General features: G+C 38.8%; 1 protein-coding gene across 2 annotated transcripts in view; it reads right to left on the bottom strand.

Moving 5' to 3' along the window:
• The window catches only part of CHM (CHM Rab escort protein), a 139,872-nt gene that overhangs the window by 37,487 nt on the left and 82,034 nt on the right, over nucleotides 1–20,351 (bottom strand). For both annotated transcript variants that reach the window (XM_038415687.2, XM_043491826.1), the window contains exon 9: nucleotides 333–410. In XM_038415687.2, coding sequence (XP_038271615.1) covers nucleotides 333–410 — 78 coding nt within the window. The remainder of the gene's footprint in view (nucleotides 1–332; nucleotides 411–20,351) is intronic.

Genomic DNA, 20,351 nt, shown 5'->3' with positions numbered 1-20,351 from the left:
TGTTGTCATCTGATGAAAATCAATTAGAGTAGGTAAGGCCACAAGGAAAACTAACATCACTCATCACCAGCCCCCCGGCAGCTGAAATGATTTGTCTTCCAAGCTTGGGTGATCAGGAGCTGTAGTAATATCACAGGGAAATTAATTTAGTTTCTATATTCTAGACCCACTTTCCTTGTTCTGGAGGACCTATACACAAATTACTTTTAATCAAGGTTGATGTGTTCTTAATACCAAGGGGGATCTTTGAAGAATAATTCTTTAAAAATCGACTTCAGCATTTTTTAACTGTGTTTTATATACAAGGGTTACTTGTACAGTATTACCCTTACCGTCCAGATTCTTTGTCCACTACAAGGCACTGTACTGAATGGCGAAGGCAATAGATTCCACCAAATACGGCACACATCCTAGAAACATATTAGAAAAAAATAAAAGATTAATTGTGACTGATTGTAAACAACTTCTATATTGTGATAAGGGAAAGTGAATTAAGTACAGCAATATACCAGAATTTAACATCCTGAGAGACAGAAGTCTGAACCCCAGAATCAGAGAGATCTCTCTGTACCACATGAGCCAGATCATATACTTTCAAAACTGTATTCAGAACCATGCAACTGAATTACTACTAGTGCACAGGAGACATTAGATCAGATAGCAGTGTGCGCACACATGCTAGCACAGTCAAAGGGCTTGATCTAGAAGTGGAGGGTGCTAAGCACCTCTTACAATGTGGTCAAAAGTCAGACCATATTGCAAGCTCTGCTGCAAAAGCCTTGTTTTAGAATATAAGCCATATCTTTTGTTGCAGCTGAACACTTAAAAATGAGTATCAAAAGACTATTATAAAAAAAGACAGCAAATTTAATTTAAAAGATTTCCCCCCCCAGAAACCAGTATCCAAATCCAGATATTCTTTTGACAAACATGAACCTTCCTATCTTTGATCAGAGCACCTGCTATTCTTGAGGGTCTCTTTAGAGGACTTGGAAATGAAAGCTACAATAAAGTATTTAAAGCTGAGAAAGTCCTGGGGAGAAAAGTTTTTTCTTCTAAGGGTTACCAAGAGCTTAATAAGGCTCTTTACAATTCTGTGGCACTCAACAGGCTCTCTGCTATTGTTATTTAAAAGAAAAAATGCCTATTTCTCTATTATACATGACCAAAGAGTCCCTTCTTTACTGCAAAGATATACCAACTGTCATGTACTTTCTTACAGAGCAACAACAACAACAAAATGCTCACTCTTGTGGTTAATTATGCTTAATCTGAATTGTATTCAATATATTAACCATATAAATTACAAAGGCCAGTAAAGAGGATTACATATTTTTAATTAAAAGGAAGTTATTACATATTGCTCATTATATGATAGTCATTGTATTTATCTTACATTTATGTCAGCTATCTATGACTCATGGTAAATTCTTCTCTTAACTTTATTACATTCAATGTAAAACGCATTAGATCTCTGTGGGAAGGCACAATGATACTAACATAGAACAGAACTTACGTTTAACTGTTAGTAGGAACAAATTACACATTATGAGGAAAATAGAAAATTATGTAAACTTTATTTACTGGGACAGCTACTAATCCTCAAAATATGGGGATATTCAGTTTCCCAAATTAGGGAACGTATTGCCTATTGTAGAAAAAAAAAGGGCCAAATAATCTCCCTGGTGCACAGTTTGAATCAAGGCAGTGCAATACTGAGCAGCTGCAGTAGTTACATGGCTGGCATAATGTTTAAAAGAACAGATTTAAGTAGATCACAGACACTCTGGTTCCATCAGACTTTCAAATGAAGAAACACATCCCAAGCAGAGCTGGAATTGACCCTCTGTATCCTTTACCCATTACTGCCTGTACAGGAATGTGCTGCTACTATTATAGTAAAGGTCTTCTATACCAATGGGGGCTGTCAAGATACCCTCTTAAAGCATACATACATAAGTACAAACATTATAATAAAGCCATAAATCCTGGAAGAAACCAACATAATTTTATATCCTGTTATCAAGTTATAAAGTGTTTAGTCTATCAACTCTCTTCTAAAATATAAATTTGAAGAGAATACTCTGAAATGCTGATCAGGTAAAAGTGATGACATCTAACTCATAGGTAACACTATCTTTTTAGACTGACCACATAAACTGAATGTGAAATGAGGTAATATATTAACGTACTATAACAGCTATCACTAAATTCTGTATTACAGCTGGAACTGCCTGGGGTGCTGTAACTATAATAAAAATAATAGCTTACATTTATTCAGTGCGTTTCATCCAACAGATCCAACTTTACAAAATTTATATGGTAGGGGGTCACTTCACACCCACCAGAGGCAGCTACAATCCAAAACAGGCACAATCTGACATAGGTTAGGAGAAAAAAAAAAAAAGTGGTATGCCAGGGAAGCTTTATGGACTACTAGCAACTAGGGCTTTAGTTCTGTATTTTATCCAGCCACACAATGGCACAATTTGGTGTTTACTAAGACAGAAGAGTGCCTCCAACTGTATTAACAACTTCCCACCACAGATCTTTTTGACGCTTTCCATCCAAGACCCTGCCAGACCTTGCTTAACGCATAACTACAAAAGGTGGTATAAATGATCATGGCAAGAATTTTCCCCAAAAGACAAATGGACCTTTTCAAGTGGCCATGGGGATCAATGATTAAATACTACAGAGTTCCAAACAATGCAGTATCAAGAGGTTTTCCTTTAAAAAAAAATGCTATCAATAAAAGCAAGTAAAGAAAATTAAACCACCAAAAATATTAAACCAATATTACTAGTCCACTCTAAAACCATGAGAAGTCACAGCTTAGAGAGAAACTCTAAAACAATTCCAGTACATTTCTAAAAAGTTTCTTAAAATGTGAAGGTCCCAGAATAAGCCTATCTTAAAGCAATGCACTGTAAAAACTTCAGAGCAATTTGTGATCTTACAGTATCAATATGTGCGTGAAGGAGATAGTTTGATGTTACCTATGAATTAAGTTCCAAAATAAAGAAAGGTTTTAGTTATCACTTTTGCTCATAGTGAATAAACATTTGGTATATATTCAGTATTTGCATTACAGGTAAGGTTGCAAAATATTCATATTTTAGGACGAAGTGTTCCAAGGTCTTGATCTGTGTCACAGAGGAATTAAAAATAATGACCTTTTGATCTTTGAGAGAGAAATGAGCCCCATCTGCAACTGAATTATTGACCTGCATGGCAAAAGATGTGCATACAGATCAGATGGTGGGAAAGAGGAGACGGGACTGAGGCTTCTTCCTCTTCTTGTGTTTCAGGCAGTTTTGCTCATTCAGACTCTGGAAGCATTCAGAGCTCTAAATTACAACCGGCAATTTGGACTCACATCCTTCTTGGGATATCCAGCATTTCTTAAGAAGATTGTTAGGGCCATGATGAAGAAGCTATATGTGAGACTGATACCTATTAGGCAGGATGATTATTCTCGTTTTTAATCTTCATTTTTTGTGGGGAAATATAGTTAACGAAGAAGTAGAATTCTAGAATTCCTTGATCTCTTTTAATTTGGTTTTAAGATTTAGTTTGCTAGTGTGAACAAACTGATCAATATTTACCTTCAGTAAGTCATGAAGCATCTATGATTATTATTGTATTTTATTTTAAAAAGATCTATCAGAAAATTTTGATATCACTGACTGCAAGGTTATTTTTTTTTTTTTTTTGGACATGCCTGGAAACCACAGCAGGAATAGCTAAATTGTGCTTATGTAGCTCAATCCTTTTCTCTCAAAGAAATACTGGACAATTACTCCTATGTCACATGGGCTTTCTTCTGTTATATTATTCAACGGGTACAAAAACCTCTAACAGAGATCAGACATTTGCACTGCAGTGCAACTGATACTTTGATGACACTCAGCTCTCTATCCGTGTGTGTGTGTGTGTGTGTGTGTGTCACAGTGGCATAGTCAATGGTTTTCCCAGTGTCCAGCCTTCAACCAATTCTTGGATGATATATAACAATCTGACGCTCAATCAAGAAAAGACCAAGAAAACATTGGTAGCATAGGGGAATAGATATTAGAAACAGAAATGACATCTTTCCCTTGATTAAAGGAGTCTGCCCAACCTTTTTGACTTAAAAATTAAAATTTGGGATTTGTTAGGTCCTCAACTTTTTCTTCCGTATTTCCAGAAAGCAATGGCAAAGAGCTTCCCACCCCGACCTGCTCCTGTCAGGAAAGTCGAGATGTTTCCTTTCTGATACAAGCCTCAACAACCTTACCTTTGTCACTTTCAGCCAGACTCAATTACAGTAATCTGCTTTCTTTAGGACAACAACTGAAGAAACATCAGTTGAGACAGAACTGCCTACATATATAAAAGAGGGTTGGCCCTTCCCAGACAAGCCAAATTATGGGTTGAGTCTGGGGGTGGACTTACACCCCTGGGTGGATGATGGACTGTGTCTGGATGCTGGGACTGTGTCTGACAAGCTGCTTGCCTATATATGAACAGGAGCAGACAGAGGTGGCCTTCTGCAGATTCATTGTCCAATCACAATTTTTTCTTCTTCTTGGGTTATTGATTGCATATGATACCACTTTGTCACACTATGTGTATGGGTTGTTTGCTGTATATTGGGTTAAGGAACATGGCATTGATTGGAGTTAGGGCAAGGGGACCAGACATCTGGACTTTGTACCAATTATGTTATTTGTATTGCATCGGCAACTTCAGACTATGAAAGGTCATCACAGCGACATGGTAGAACTCATCTGTCTTCATCTCTCTTTTGATAGCTGGTCCCGGCAGTATCGGAAACAAAATTAAATGGGAGGTGGGAGGCAGGAAGTTGGTATACCCAACCCTGAGGTCAAGAGTTAGGGGTTCTCTTTTTCCTCTGAATTTGGCATCAGTCCAGCTTCACCAAGCCCACCTGTTGCCTCCAAATTTCTAGCGTAATGGCCCCTGACACACACAAGCATACAATTCTTGACCAAGAAATAGAAAAGAAAACCATCTGGAAAAGCAGTCTTAAACTTGAGGGGGTAGTGGGTTTTCTATAAGCACACAGGAAACAATGCTAAAAAAAAAGGTAACAAAGCTAAATTTGCAGAATACAGCAAACAAAGAGACAGGCAAGAAGATTAAGGTTGTGTTTCCAGCCTTAACTCTGCCATTTTGAAAGTATGCATTGCAATACAGGCAAAATTACATGACCACAGGTTCTAAGTACACATGTAAGTAAGGCAGTAGAGAAAAACTGTATTACATAAGTTTATATTATTCCCTTATTCATATGTTCTCATGATCTTCTACTGCATTACCCTTTTGTGCTGCTTGGTCTCTGACTTCAGGTGAAGTTATCTGCACACTTGGATCAAAAAAATCTTTCATCTAAAGTTTTCAAGTTATAGAAAATATTTTTTAAAGAAGTCAAGTTAGTTAAGATTCCTTAATTCACATTATGTGGTATAAGTTTTTTTATAAACAGTATTTCAGTAAAACACTATAGTCATGGCACTATCGTTAAGGTTATGCCAAGTTTCATCAGCTTCTTCTGTTAAGAGAGAGAGAGAGAGAGAGAGAGAGAGAGAGAGAGAGAGAGAGAGTCACCAACTCCTAATACCTTCCACTTCATATTGTCCACACCACTTTTCTGTTCTATGTTAAGTTTAACGAATTCATTGTTACACTGTATATTCTGACAATCCTACAGCAATAGTTCCCTTTCTGGAGAATGGGACAGACTGAAGACAGACATATTATATGGGGAATGTGGTATAAAGGCAAAACATTAATAAAGCACACCTTCTATAAGGGATTTGTGGAAGGCATTAGTTAAAGTGATTTTCTGTTCAATAAAGGAAACGTGGTGGTTGTGTGGTCTGGTATCCACCTGAGGATTTGAATGGAAGATAATGATACACATATATATTAGCCAAATATTGCCTCCCAGTCTAAAGCATCTACAAAGGGGATTAGCATTTTGGCAATGACTTCCTATTCTGAAACCTGCTTTCACCTCCTTTAAAAAAGGTATTTTCTTTATGTACAGTTGAAGTGTCTTTTAAGGGTTTGAAACAAATTCAACTGCTTTCCACCTTAAGAAATACATGGAGGTCTAATTTCCTTTTGTGGCTTAGAAGCTAGTGCATAGCACTGGGACTCAGGATACCCACCTCTGCCAGCAGCCTATGGGATGATCTTGGGCAAGTCACTTCAACTCCCCATGCCTCATTTTCCCCATCCGTAAGATGGGGATAATGATACTTCTCCCTTTGTAAAGTGCTTTGCAGTCTACGGATAGAAAGTACTATATAAGACCTAGGTATGTTATTAAGAGTCTATACTGTACATTTTCACATATGACCATGCCTACAGCTCCAAGACGGAGGCTTCAATGACCACTTGGTCTTTCTTATGTATCTATTCCAGCTACAGCAATAATAGCATTTGGAAATTCAAGATGGCAGGCTGCCATGTAGTGTTCTCCAACATTTCTTGGAGGATGGCATCAAACTAGGTTGCTGTTCAGTCAAATATAACTACAGTATAGTTCCAATAAATTAGATGGAGTAGTTTCATAAGAATAGTATTTTTCCTTTAACAAGGTTATCAATAAAAAATGGACTACTCCATTTTCCTTTAGATCTACAATAGCCTCTATTTCATTATTCAATTTCTCTTCCTCTTTCGGAGCATCATTCTAAATTAGAATATATGTTATAGAAAAAAGTTTGAGAGAACTATACAGATAGCATAAAGAATAATTTCTAATTGTTGAACCAACACATATTTTAATCTGCTGTTGAAGATTTCATCTGTCATAAAATCTTCCACATATGTCAAAGAGAAAACAAACTAAATAAGCATGAGCCTTTGCTTTTGAAATGTTGTATTTATTCTCTTTGCAAATCAAAATTTCTATCCTTCATAAATTTCAGTATTTGATATATGGCAGCAACTGACAACAAACAGAATGTTACTGTACGATATATAACTGTGGTTCTTTGAGATACAGTCATTGTGGACCTGAGTTTTTGAAAAGTTACATCCATATAGGCTACACATGCACCTCCTCATGCTTTCATACGAAGTCGTAAAGAGTGGGGTGGCCATGACCCTCCCTCAGTTCCCTCACAATTCAAAGCCCATAGGTACAGAGGACTTCAAAAAGCAGAGACGGAGGGTGGGTCATGGGAGCCACACTAACTGCAACATCTAAGAACCACAGCTACAGTAATAGTAAGTAAGTAGTAAGTAATAGTTCAGTCCAAGTATTTGTGTGAATATCACAATATGCAACTTGTCAGCAGTATCCTCACTGTATGATGGGAATGAGCCATTCTAGCTGTATTAGTCAAATAATGTTTGAAAGCACTGCTCTCCCAAACTTGGCATCTGATTTAGCTGGTAAGTCAAGAGCATAATGTTGGACAAAGGCTAATGAGTTGTTTGCTCCATGTTGATGCTTGCAGATTGAGGATAATAAAAATGTTTTTTAAAAGGAAGCTGAAGATGTTGCCTGCCTCCTGATGGAGTGAACCTTGACAATCAGAAGGAGAGGCCTTGCCTGACACTTGAAAAAGATGGAAATATAGCACGTGATCCACTGAGTGATTCTTCGTGATGAGACGACCCAGCCTTTTGAAAGGGCAGATATGGCCACAAAGAGGTGAGGAGAAAGCCTAAAGGGCTTGGTCCTGTCAAGAGCAATAGAGTGAGACTCTGGAGATGTCCAGAGTGTGTAACTTTTCCCCTTGCAGTTTCAGGAGGATGATTAGATTGACTGGTTCTGAGGGAATTCTGAGAACTACCGTAAGTTGGAACTTGAGATGCAATGGATCCAGCAACCCTGGGTCTCAATGGAAGAACATACAGGGAGGTTCAACCAGGAGGGCTTGGAGTTCATTGACCCTCCTTGCCAAGGTGACAGCAAATCAGAAAAAATGTTTTAAGGGTTAGATGATGAAATGAGCAGCTTGAAAGTGGCTCAAAGGAGCTTTAGGAGGACAAAGCCTTCGAGGAAGTGGATACTGTCAGGCGTAAGAAATACAATTTAACCCCAGTATGACATGCCAATACTACTATAAATTGGACCCTGAGAGCTGAATGCTCAAGGACAGCATGTAGTTGAGGATTGTGTGTACTGGGAGCTCCACTGGGTCTAGATCATGTTAAGGAAGCCCGTAAGGCAAACCTTTTCAATTTTGAGTAGATCTTGCAGATGGCTTTCTGATCTGTGTAAGAATTACCTCAGTATGTCAGGAGAAGTCTGCCAGTATTGTTCAAAAAGCCAACATCCTTGCAGTCAGGTGCAATAACTGTGGATGTTGGTGCAATATCTGACACGATTCTGGGATATTATGTCTGGGAGATGGATGGGGGCTGAATGGACATTTGCAATAAGTCTGTTGGCCAGAACTGGAGCTATGAGAATCAGTGTGCCCTTGTTCCATCTGACCTTGACCATCACTGTGAGTATTTGAGGAATAGGTGGAAAGGCACATAGGAGGCATTGAGCCCACTATAGCAGGAAGGTGGAACAAAAATGAAGACATTTGTCATAGTCATTGGTAGTGAAAAGGGCTATTGTGGGAATCCCTCCATGAATTGAACATTGGCTCTATGGTGGATTGCTGCAGTGAGCACCATGGTTGGTTACTGCATGCCTGCTCAAGAAGTCTGCTAGAGATAGTTGGTAAAACCCTGGAAGGTATGAAGCCAGCTGGGTTCTTCTCTGTTGATGTCTTCCTGTCCATAGCTTAATGGCTTCCTGGCAGAGGCGTGATAAACAAGCTCCTCCCTGTTTATGTAGTGCACTGCAGAGGTGTTGTCCATCAACATTTACATTGTGGAGTTTTGCAGGACAGGTAGGAATGTCATACAAGACACTCTTATGGCCCTGAATTCCAGGATGTTTATGTGGAGTTTCAAATAGACCAGGGACCAAAACCCCTGCATTTGCAGATGGTTTTGGCCCCAGCTTGTTGCTGATGCATTTGTGATGATTCATTGTTGGAGAAGGGGCACAGAGTTGAACCCCTTTTCATCCACTCCTAGGATCTATCCAGCAACCTAGGTCCCTCAGGACATGAAACAGTACTGTAACCTTCTTGTAGATGTGGTATTCGGACAAAGAGTACACCAGCCTCAGCTAGAGTTGTGGAGGCCGTAGAAGTATGGTAAAGGATGTCACCTACATGCATACTGACATGTGACCTAGTTGTCCTAGGTAAGTTTGCACCATCATTGTTGGAACTTGACTTTGTCATGTATCTACTACAGGATTTAGAACCAGTCCTCTAGTAGGCTTTTGCTGATTGCAATAGCAAATTCTCTGAACTACCATCTGTGATGAGGTGTGATGCTTTCTTGTAGTTCACAAAAAGGCCTAGTTGGGAGAATAAGGAGAAGCTGTTATGGTCTCTTGCTAGGACCTGCCTCTGACTAGCCAATTGTCCAGGGACAGATAAACATGAGTAGCCTGTCTCCTCAAGTATACTGCTACCACTGCGAGGCATTTTATGAAGACTCGATGCAGTGGATAGCTCAAAACAGCAGTACTTTGTACTACTATCTGTTGGGCTCAACTGTTAATCTTAAGTACTTGCTGTGGGCTGAGTGGATATCTTTGTGGAAGTATGCATCCTGTAAGTTATAGAGCTATGAACCAATCTTAAGCTTAAAGAGATGGAATGATCAAAGCAAGCATTACCGCCCTGAATCTGAGACAGCGTATGTATATGTTCAGAATCCTCTGATCTAGGATAGGACAAATATGCCCTCTCTTCTTTGGAATAAGGAAATAACAGAGTAGAAGCCTCTTACCCTGTGTTTTGGTGGTACTTCCTCGGTGGCTCCTAGACAAAGCAACAAGGCCACTTCCATTTTCAGTAGGCTCTCATGAGAAGGGTCCCTGAAGAGGAGGGAAAAGGAGGGTAGGAAGTAAAAGGATGAAATAGGATGGGGATAGCCATGAGCGATGATCTCCAACTCCCACCTGTCCGATGTTATAATAGACCACACTTGGTGAAAAAGAACAAGGAGATTCCTAAAGCTTACATGCTCTGAATTGACTCCTGGCAGTCCTGTCAAATTTGCTGACATTCTCCTTGTGCAGAGAGAGTCGCTGAGGAGGACAATGACTGACTGTAACTTTCCCCTGGTGTTATGCAGACCAGTGATCTGCTAGGTCACTCCGATCCTTGACTCTGGGAGCCAGCCTTACCCTGCTCTGCTGTGAGAACCCCCACTCCTGGGCTGTTCTCACATAGCCTCTGGCACGCAAGCTGCTCCTTGGATTGTGCAACTGAATGACACTAGCCAATATCTCTGGTCCCAGACAACTCTAGAAACCTCCGTCTTGTAATGTCCAGTCATGCCCTCTGGAAGCTGCAAGCTTATATGAACTTGTCAATTTAACAAAGAAATTGATATGTACCAGGCTTGTTATCCCAAGGGGAGTCTCTGACACGCTTCAAACCAAACACACTGCTTCAGGTAGAACAAACAAACAAATGTATTAACTACAAGGATAGATTTTAAGTGATTAAGTGATAGGCAAAAAGTCAGAGTGGTTACCAAAAGAAAAGAAAATATAAGCACGCAGTCTAAACTCTCAACCCTATTAGGCTGGACAACATCTAGATTAAGCAGTTTTTCTCACCCTACTGGATACTGCAGTCCTTAATACACAGGTTTGTTCCTTAAACCTGGGCCAATCTCCTCTGTTGGAGTCTTTTCTTCTCAGTGTCTTAGTTGCTTGCAGTGAAGGTGGGGGCAGGAGAAGGGCCCAGTATGTGTCCCCTCTGTCTGTTTTATACCTTCAGTCCATGTGCTTGGGGAAGCACAAGTCTAGGCATGTCTGGGGGCATTGCAGAATCTCTCCAAGCAAGGTTGAGCGATTCCCCTAGTGTGGCCTCATGCAGATGAGTCATTGCATTGTAGCTCCCTTGCTGGACAATGGCTGTTGATGGGTTTGTTTGACACCCGGCCCAGGCATTGGTTACTTTCCTTGCTGTTTCATCTGGGGAGCTAATATCTGGCTGATTCTCCAACTTACAGCATGTTTTAGTGACCACCATACAACACAATTCTAATAACTTCATATGCATTAATGATACACATAAATGGATAGAGAAATGACTTTCAGCAGATCATAACCTTTCCCGATACCTTACAAGGCATGCTTTATAGGTAAGATCACGATTATATGAAAATGAGGAATATGGGGGTTACAGTACACTTGCCCAAGGTATAGAATGTCACACTGATATCTCCTGATGTACATGGCTTTTTACTTAGAAGGATAATTGGGCCTTCTAGTGTGCTATGACCGGTTTCACCAAGGTTGGTAGTGGTACAGTTTGCAATAATTGGCAAGGATACAGACTCCAATGGAGCGCAAGTTAGCTTTTGAGTTCTTAAGGGACTGAAGAGCATTGTCATTGTACTGGCTGAACAACTCCATCCCCTCAAAAGGTAGGTTCTCTCTTGTGGCTAGTACCTCCTTGGGAATTCCTGAAACATAAGTCACTGCGTGGCAAGCTGGCATGTTGTAGATTCACAGCTTGCTGTGTAGTCACTTGCCATGTAAATTGGAAGAACTCCGTCAGGGTCTCTGTGCACTTTACAGGTTTCAAATAAAAAAAAAAAAAAAGACCCGAGCATTTTCAATGACAATAGAGTTTAATCACCGAGCTGGGCAGTTTGTCATTCTTGTTTTGCCTGAACTTGGTTGGCTGAGACTGACAGTGAAGAATGAAAGAATTCCAGCTCTAGCATCCCAAAATCCAGGTTTACATTGGAAAAAGAGTGGAGTCAGGCAGGTATCAGTAACATCACTTAGTGCTAGGCCCAAAGTACAAAACACTGGCCTTTTAGGGAACTGATTCTCCTCAGAGGGAGTAAGTTGGGTGAAGAGACAATTTGTACCCCATATTTGTTTGGGAAGTATTCTGATTTAGCAGATAAATATTGACTGAAGGATTGTAGGGACCTAGACCACTGGGTTATTAACACTCACAAGTTTTATTTAACAGTAAAATTGCAACCAGTGACCTTTAACCACTGTAAAGCATGTGTTTTACTTTAGGGCTTTCCATGATGGAGCTTGGCAATATTTCTTTCATAAAGGTTCATGTTAGAAATTAGTTACATTTTAACTTAATTAAAACAAAGCTCTCTTTGTAATAAATTACATATTTTTTTCTTTGACTTCCACCATAACTTGAGGAGTAAAGAGTTTTTTTGATAAATGCCCTTACTTTCTAAACATGGTTTGACAGAATTGTGCTGCTTGACTGCACAGAAGTGTGAATGGCTCTTATTTCCAAGAGTAGTCTGCTACCCAGAGGAAAAGGGCATGACCTGTTTTCAAAGCATGCAGGTGGAAGCCAATTAAAAAAAAAAATGAAAATAGCAAGGAATTCTGTGTGTATCATGTTAAACAAGTACAAAGAACTGGAATTCCTATTAAAATAGCCATGTGTGAAAAATATGAATTTGGAAGCAGTCCAATATTATTTAAATACTGAAGTTGAACTAAATGAAGTCCCAATAATTTATGACAAAGTCAAGTAAAAATCATCATGCCAACATTACCTTAATGCAATACAATATGCTATTCAAGATGATTTGACTATACTAGAAGTACAAGGTAACTCTTTGATACCATTAACCCTAAACGACAGACGTTTAAACTGATATTACTCTAATTAACTGGCTACTGCCTCCACCAATAATTCAAGTTTTGCTGAAAGATAGCACCAACACTGTACTCGACTTCAACTTTGCCCTGGTGACATCAAATCATATTACAGCTAAATTAACAGTTGTGAAAATTTTTGGCCTGGTAGACCCCATCATACATAGCCTTTAAATGCCATTTCAGTTCCTATCAAGGCAGGAATCAGCAGATGTAATTTTTAATACAGCTGCAAAACAATAGGACCCATTAATAGCTGAACTTTTGACAGCATATTCATGATGATTTATGAGTTTGTATATAATTTGATTATTCTATTAATTCTACTGATTACTGTTTCAGCTAATACAGTGAAGGTCACTTCCAAAATAAATCTTCATTACATTTCACAGAAAGTAACTGCCTCCAACTAGCTGTTTTCTTTAATTAAACACTAATGTTACAAGAAAGAAAATAAGCTTTAGGGTTGCTGCATCTGTTGCTACAAGAGGAGTATATTGCTTTGATGTAATGCTCCCTGATCCTAATTTTTTAAAAAACAGACAGGCTCTTCATCTGATATCTTAATTTTCAACATAGAAATATCAAACAAACACTTATATTTACAGATTTATGTAGTTTCAAAATGAACTGAAGGTAAACTACTAAGAAAAATGCATCACAAGGTTACAATGCATCTTTCACCACACAGAAAAGCTTTCATTTATAGTATTTGGTCTTTTTTATTTTCTAAAATTTGTGTGTAGTGATTACACAAAAAAAGTCCTTGACTTAACATTTTTTCCTATAGCAGGATATATAATTTTTTTCCTCTTCCTTAAAGATGACTATTCTGTGACTATGAGAGGGAAAGCTTTAGAGAAAGATCTAAGACAAACATGCCAAAGCCCTGAATTAACGCATTATCCTCTTTCAATTTATTTTTTACACACAGGGCAAGCTGTGTCCGGGATCTGATGTTATATTCTTTGTTTCCTCAGAGTCCCTGGAACTTCAACATTTCCTGAAGTATAGTATTATATGTTCTAAAAGAACCTTAGAAAATAGGCTCTAGCCAACACAAACATAATTCAAACAAAGCCATATCTCCATAAATAGATTAATTTTCTCCATCAGAAAATTTCAGTATACAAAAAAAAAATCTTAGTATGCTTACAGAACACTTGGACATTTAAAAAAATCAGTTCTTTCAGTGAATAATTCTCTCTAGGAAGACCATCACACCATCTGTAACTCTCTTTTGTGTCAAGGGAATTACTGGGAAGGGTAAGGTATTCAAAGATACCAATCGCCTACATAGCAAGCAAATGAATGGCAGAGTCAACTATTTGTATTGTTTTTCTGATTTTTGAAGGATTATGTTGGTCTTGCCAGTAAAATTTTAACTAGGTCTTCAAGGATTGTCTCTTAAACTTGGTGTATTAGCATAAGTAGCAAAATGACAAATATTTAGATTTAAGTATAATCTTACATAACCAACAAGTGTCAAGGTACACTGATCTAGAGGATTGCTAATTTCCAGGAGGGTATGATGCAGGATCCACTTTTCTTCATCCATCTATGTTCCTACTCAAGTTATTTTCTTGACCCTTCACTCTCCCATGGAATCAGCAAGGAGTGGGAAGCCAGAGGTATACAGCGGTGACTAGGTGAAAGGGACATCCTGGCCAAAAGCCAGGAGAAGATCCATGCTGAAGAATAAGATACTGGATGAAGAGTATTAGCCTCTTCACTCATTTTGGTTTGTGGTCAACTTTTTTCCACAGTAGGCGCACAGGGCAAGGAAGAAGCGTACTAGATACCAAAGGGGGGAGGGGTGCAAGTTGTATGGTGGCGGGGGGCAGAGGGGAGGGATGTCTGGGGGACAAAGTAATCCAGCCAAAAGCAACACTGAGAGCAAATTACAACACCTATTCTTCCCCAGGATCCTAAGGGTATTATTATAATCTGATTTTAATGGTTAAGAAATAGCTCCTCTCCTCTATATAAAACCAAGTCTGCTATTTAGGTAAAAATGTATGGTACAGTACTGTGCACTTGATTGTAATTGGGAGCAGGTATGGTTAAAACACAAATCTGGGGGTAAGGCAACTGGGTGCTATGTCTGGCTTTGTCACAGACGCCTTTGTGCGTCAGTTTCCTCAAGTATAAAATGTGCATAATTCCAACATACCTCCCATGGATAAAAATAATGCATTTCATATTTGTGGTTTAAGATTCTCAGATGGCACAATCTATACCAAAGTGCAACATTTTATTAAGATTTACTAGGATTAGTAAAGAATGATGTAAAATTCTTAACATTTCCAAATTTTAACAAAATGACATCAATTTTAACAGCATAAATATGAAACTCTGGCAACAAAACTGAACAGTTTAAGTCAGAAACTTGAATGGCCATTAACTATTTAAATTCCATGCAACTTTTGCTTTTAATGATAAAAAAAATAAAGTTTTCCAGTTCATAGGATTTTGGAATATTCCTTGGCTCCAATCCTGCAATAAATTCCACACAAGTGTAGGATCTTAGGAGTTATCCCAACACCTAACATTTAGTCAGCAGAGTTGTGTAACACAATAAAAACACTTATGCTAAGCTCTGTATTTAGCATCATATACTGTTAATTCACAAGGGTAATTGAATAATATATTAGTAAGATTATTAATATATAATGTAACTCCTGCAGAACGTGGCTGATAATTCAGAAGACTTAAGGGGGAAAAACCAATTAGTAGCATTCATTAGTACACACTGCTGAAAATATAAATCCCAAAAGATTAAAAAAAAATCAATATGTATAACTATCCTTTTAAATTATCATTTAATATAAAAAGTGGCATTGCAGTAACAATTTTCTATAGTTAAATGTACTATTAGGAATGCTTCATTACAAACATTTTAGAATACATTTCCCCCCCCCCCAATTTAAAATAATTTGATATGCCTAATACACACACATTGCACTTAAGAAATTAACATTGCATCTGTACATTTTACAACAGTAACAAGTAAGGTGCAAATGTAATACAAACACTGCTAGTTCTACAGTATGCACAAATACTCATTGTGGGGTCATCTCTTTTTCCAAGTGTACGAATCTCAGCCCAAAGAGGAAATTCTTGGAAGTCAGAGATAAAATTGACAGATTAGCATCACAGTTCACAATATCACTTTGAAATGTATACAAGAGGAGTTGCTATTTTAGTTTCCTAGAGGGACATCTCTGAGCAATAGTGATAAGGAAGGAGGAGGGGCCCTCCTAGATTAAAAGGAGGGACAGGACTGGCATATCCATGTGGAAGCAAGTTTCACTGCAAAAAGGAAACAAGGTCTCCACTACAGTAAACTGATGCTTAACCCACATGAATTATGAAAACTACCATCAGGGTGCTTTTGTGTAAATCTATCCTAAGGATTGCCCCTACCATAGGCCTAACTCTGTACGTCTTCCTCCTGAACTGTTTATCAGAAGGCACAGAATAAATGTGACATCCTAGGACTAAAATCATCCAAGGGAAAGCGAAAGATGCGTCTTTCAGGATCTCTGAAAGTGATAAAACTCAGGGTCAGAAAAATATGATGACAGAAGCTTGGTTCCATAGCTCTGAAAACTCCACTAGTTCTGTCCCATACCTGTGAGGTATGTCCTGGAGATTGTTCACATGATGTGTTCTGTTTTACCACAGCTGCTGTTTAGGCATATAGTATGTCCCTCTGAAAGCTGGGGTCCAGACCGTTTGGAAGCTTTGCATGTTAAATAGGGGACCCTGGTCTCAGTATGTGGCCCAGGGAGAAAGTGAAGAAGTTGTGCAATATACCCTTGCTGCTCTGTCTTGCTTAGCAGGCAGGCACTACACATTATACTAGCTTTAATTTCCAAGTGGCGTTTATGGTCAATCTCCAGGTAGAAGGTATTTAAAATAGTCTCTCCAAAAGCAGAAAAGAAAGATTTCTTAATTTTCCTCACTGGTTTACAATAGAATTTATGAGGAATTCACTCAGGTACTGAAGACAATAGAGTTTTCAGACAAACATGGGAAACTTAAATTATAAAGGATTCTGAAAGCTTATGGTAAAAAACCTACTTGGAGTAAGTCACAAAAATTGCAAGTATTCTGTCATTTGTGTAAGTATAAAGGGATATTAATAATCTAGGCTTTATTTCAAACCAGAAATTTATTTGCATCCAGAAATTGCACAGTAAATCAAAACTTGGTTCAGAGGTGACTAAATACGACAGACTCTGCAGCAGCATGAAAGGTCTTTTGAACACATCTCCAACACCCCAGAGAAAGAATTTTGGAACTGGGCTGAAATCAGTTGTTTACAGAACACACTGGATTTCTTGGCTGTAGAACTGTCTATCAGCCCCCAATATGAAAACTACTCAGTCTTAAAATAACTTAGGAATAAAAACTGAATTTATCCTATAATAAGGAATGGCATAAAACAGCCCTTTAGCCATTTGGAAGTCTGGACTGGCACTTTACACACACCTACATTTAAGAAATTCTCCAGAAGACTCCACAGTGTGAAGCACAGGGTGACTAACTCAGATCAGAAGTATACAGCACACTTGGCTGAGTTTTGGGAAAAGACCAGACACTAATTAGAGAATGATTATTTTAGATATTAATATCTAAAATAATCAAACATTTTGTAACTGGAGGAAAATTAAGCAGAGTTTCAAAGCAAAAGTTGCTTAAAATAAGCTTGCTAATGGGCAAAAAGATGTCCTTTCCCAAACAATGCAAAGCCAAATGCAACAAGGAATGCATTTATTCTTGATTTCCCTTTGCCTCTTCTGCTCGTCTTGATATACCTTTCCCAAGCTCCCCCATACTCTGCTTCAAGATAAAATTGTCAATAGTTAGAAAGGTGACTTAAAGTTACTTTAGTTGCACAAATTCTCCTCTAACAGAAAGATCTATTTGGATCAAATGTAGTACTTTTGTAAGCAGATGTAACTAGTAAACTTAACAAGGTTACTCTTGCGACCCAGAGAGTCCTTCAATGCCAACTAACAGAGGGTGCACCATACCATAACTCAGGCATAGCCCCAGTACACTTGTCATAATCTGTATCTAAAAGGTGTCTTGTAAGGTATCATATGCAAACCAGTAACAAGCTGGTCATTAACATTATTGTGTAATGTAGGCATGGGCAGTGTATAAAGAATTATAGATGTGTGCCAGAAATATGTTCTTAAAAGGTGTTTTGCAAGCAATGCATGAGCCCAGCCTGTCCTAGACAAAGGACTGTTGTTTCGCCTGTGTCTTCAATATAAACTGAGCCAGGTAATACCTCAGAGGACAATGAAAAGCACTTCTACATATAAAGCACACAAAGCTATAAATCAGCACGGCAGAAGACTGCTTAATGATCACAACAGGGGATGGAGCCTGCATCCCTAGGAAGCCTTCCTGGCTCTTGAAACAGAGACAATAGACTTTGGAAAACAGAAGCAGAAAGAGAAAGTCATTTTGGCATCCACCAACTGGGGGACAAACAGATAGCGGTGCCCTTTGAGCTCATGAAAACCAAGAGCAGCTAGAACTGACTACAGGTGAGAAGATGTAACCCAAAAGATGGTAACTTACTGAAGTTACGTTTTAATCACTAGAAAGCACGCTTTGTTTTACTTGTAACAATGTGTCTTCTGTTCTTTCTTACTGTCACTTAAATATCTGTTAATAATAATAATAATAATAAAATCAATTCTTTCAGTGAACAATTCTCTCTATGAATACAACCACACCACTAAGCTTATTCCTGTTTTAGTACAAAACCATCTCAGTGCTGTGTATTAAACTGAAGGATGAAGTACTCAACTAAAACAACAGGCTGGTGTGTACTCTGTCTCTTTGGAGGCAGTGAACTTAATTTCTGAGAGTATCTAATGAGAGGAACTGCATGCTGCGGGGCAGACTGTGTTGGAGACTCGGAACTGGAAAGGGTGTTGGTGTCACCCTTCAAAGAGTAACTTGGCTGGTGGAAGCCAAGATGAGGCCTCTGTGCTGTGAGCAGGCTGATGGTATCAGGGCTCTGAGCCAAAGCAGCACAGCACAGAAGCACCCAGGGTTGCAGAGCAGACAGTGACAAAACCCCAAAGCATCATACCTTCTTCCAACAGGGATGCATTTGGCCCACTCTCTGCAGCTTGTGCTTTTGTCTGGACACATTATTCCAACTCTTGAGGTTTAATAAACCCTGGAACAAGGAATGAATGCAATGCTGGTTTAAACAAGGTTAGCCTCAATAGGAGGTGAAGATTATTATCTTCCATTTTCCTTTATCCTTTGAAGTCAAGAGAAACAAATATGGAGTAAAGAAAAGTATTCTGTAAAACAGAGTGGCAAAAATATGGATGCATTCTCCCCACTTTGTCCTTAAAAGAGAATCAATGCAACAAAAAATAGGTTGCATTTTTATTAAGTTACAAGGATTAAAACAATGGTATACACCATTTTCACTATGACAAACATGGAATAGGTAAAACTGTGTTTAAATTAGAAATTAATGAGGGGAAATATGGAAGTCTGTATTCCTCTCAAACCACATGCCCCATTTTTATTATGGGCTATATTAACGTATTGAAGATGAAAACAAACACCTTCAAAGGAAGATTTTTGGGAAAATCAGAAAACATGAAGGTAGACGTGGGAGACACTTGGAGCCCCTGACAGCACTTTAGTAAACCCAGCTTCAAGAACCCCTACAACTGACTCAGATAAAACCACTACAATAGTTGAGAGCACTTTTAATGCCTACTAACATAATAGCTTTATCTCATGTCCATCTAGCCTCCCAACAGAGTTCAACATATTGACACACTGTATAGAAATAACTATTGTCCTTGTCAGGAGCCACCTAACACCCATGATGCAGATGCTCAACCAACAGAAGCAGCCAGAGAGAGCAGGTGGCTTCACCGATTCTATCCTCCCTCCTGCCACCCTCCCTCCTCCTTCTGTGTGGGAGAGGGATCAGCCGCCATCCACCAATCCCTTCTAATCCCAGTGGGAAGGAAAAGGAAACACACAGAGCCCCTGGCATGGTGGAGAGAACAGGGTGCAGGGGAGGAGGAGGGAAAGAAGAACAAACAAGAAGGCCCTCACATGAGGGAAGTAGTGTGGAGTTGCAGGGAGTCTCTGAACAAGAGGGGGACAGGAGGGATGCAAGGAGCTCCTGATGAATGCAATGAACTCAGCCTACAGAAGCGAAGCATGCAACCTAGTATATTTTTATCATGTTTAATTGAATATTTCAACTTTTGGTAGTAATCAAAAGATTAACTTCTATGCACAGATAGACTGAAGTTGACCTCATAATGGAGAATCCTTTTCCAGGCCTCAAACCTGCAAGCAGTTCTGCCCTCGCAAAGGAGCTTGCATGAGTGTCTCCTTGTAGCTCTTAGTCTTTGCTAATACTATTTTAGAGCCCTATTAATCACTCCAACGGAAATGGGAGTTTTGCAATGGTACTGAATAGGGTCCTTAAAGAGGCGCTGACAAGATAAAAGTGATATTTTAGAAACAAGATAGTGTTGTTAATATAAGACAGCCTTAATTATTAAATAAAAAATTGTACTTTTTGCATTTCAGGTTCATTATTTGTACTCATCAGAGTGGTGAAACTATA

The sequence above is a fragment of the Dermochelys coriacea genome, chromosome 9, assembly GCF_009764565.3.
Source record: "Dermochelys coriacea isolate rDerCor1 chromosome 9, rDerCor1.pri.v4, whole genome shotgun sequence".
In the NCBI taxonomy this organism is placed as follows: domain Eukaryota; kingdom Metazoa; phylum Chordata; order Testudines; family Dermochelyidae; genus Dermochelys; species Dermochelys coriacea.
Note: the sequence above shows the minus strand (reverse complement) of the source record. Positions and strands in the feature narration are given on the sequence as shown.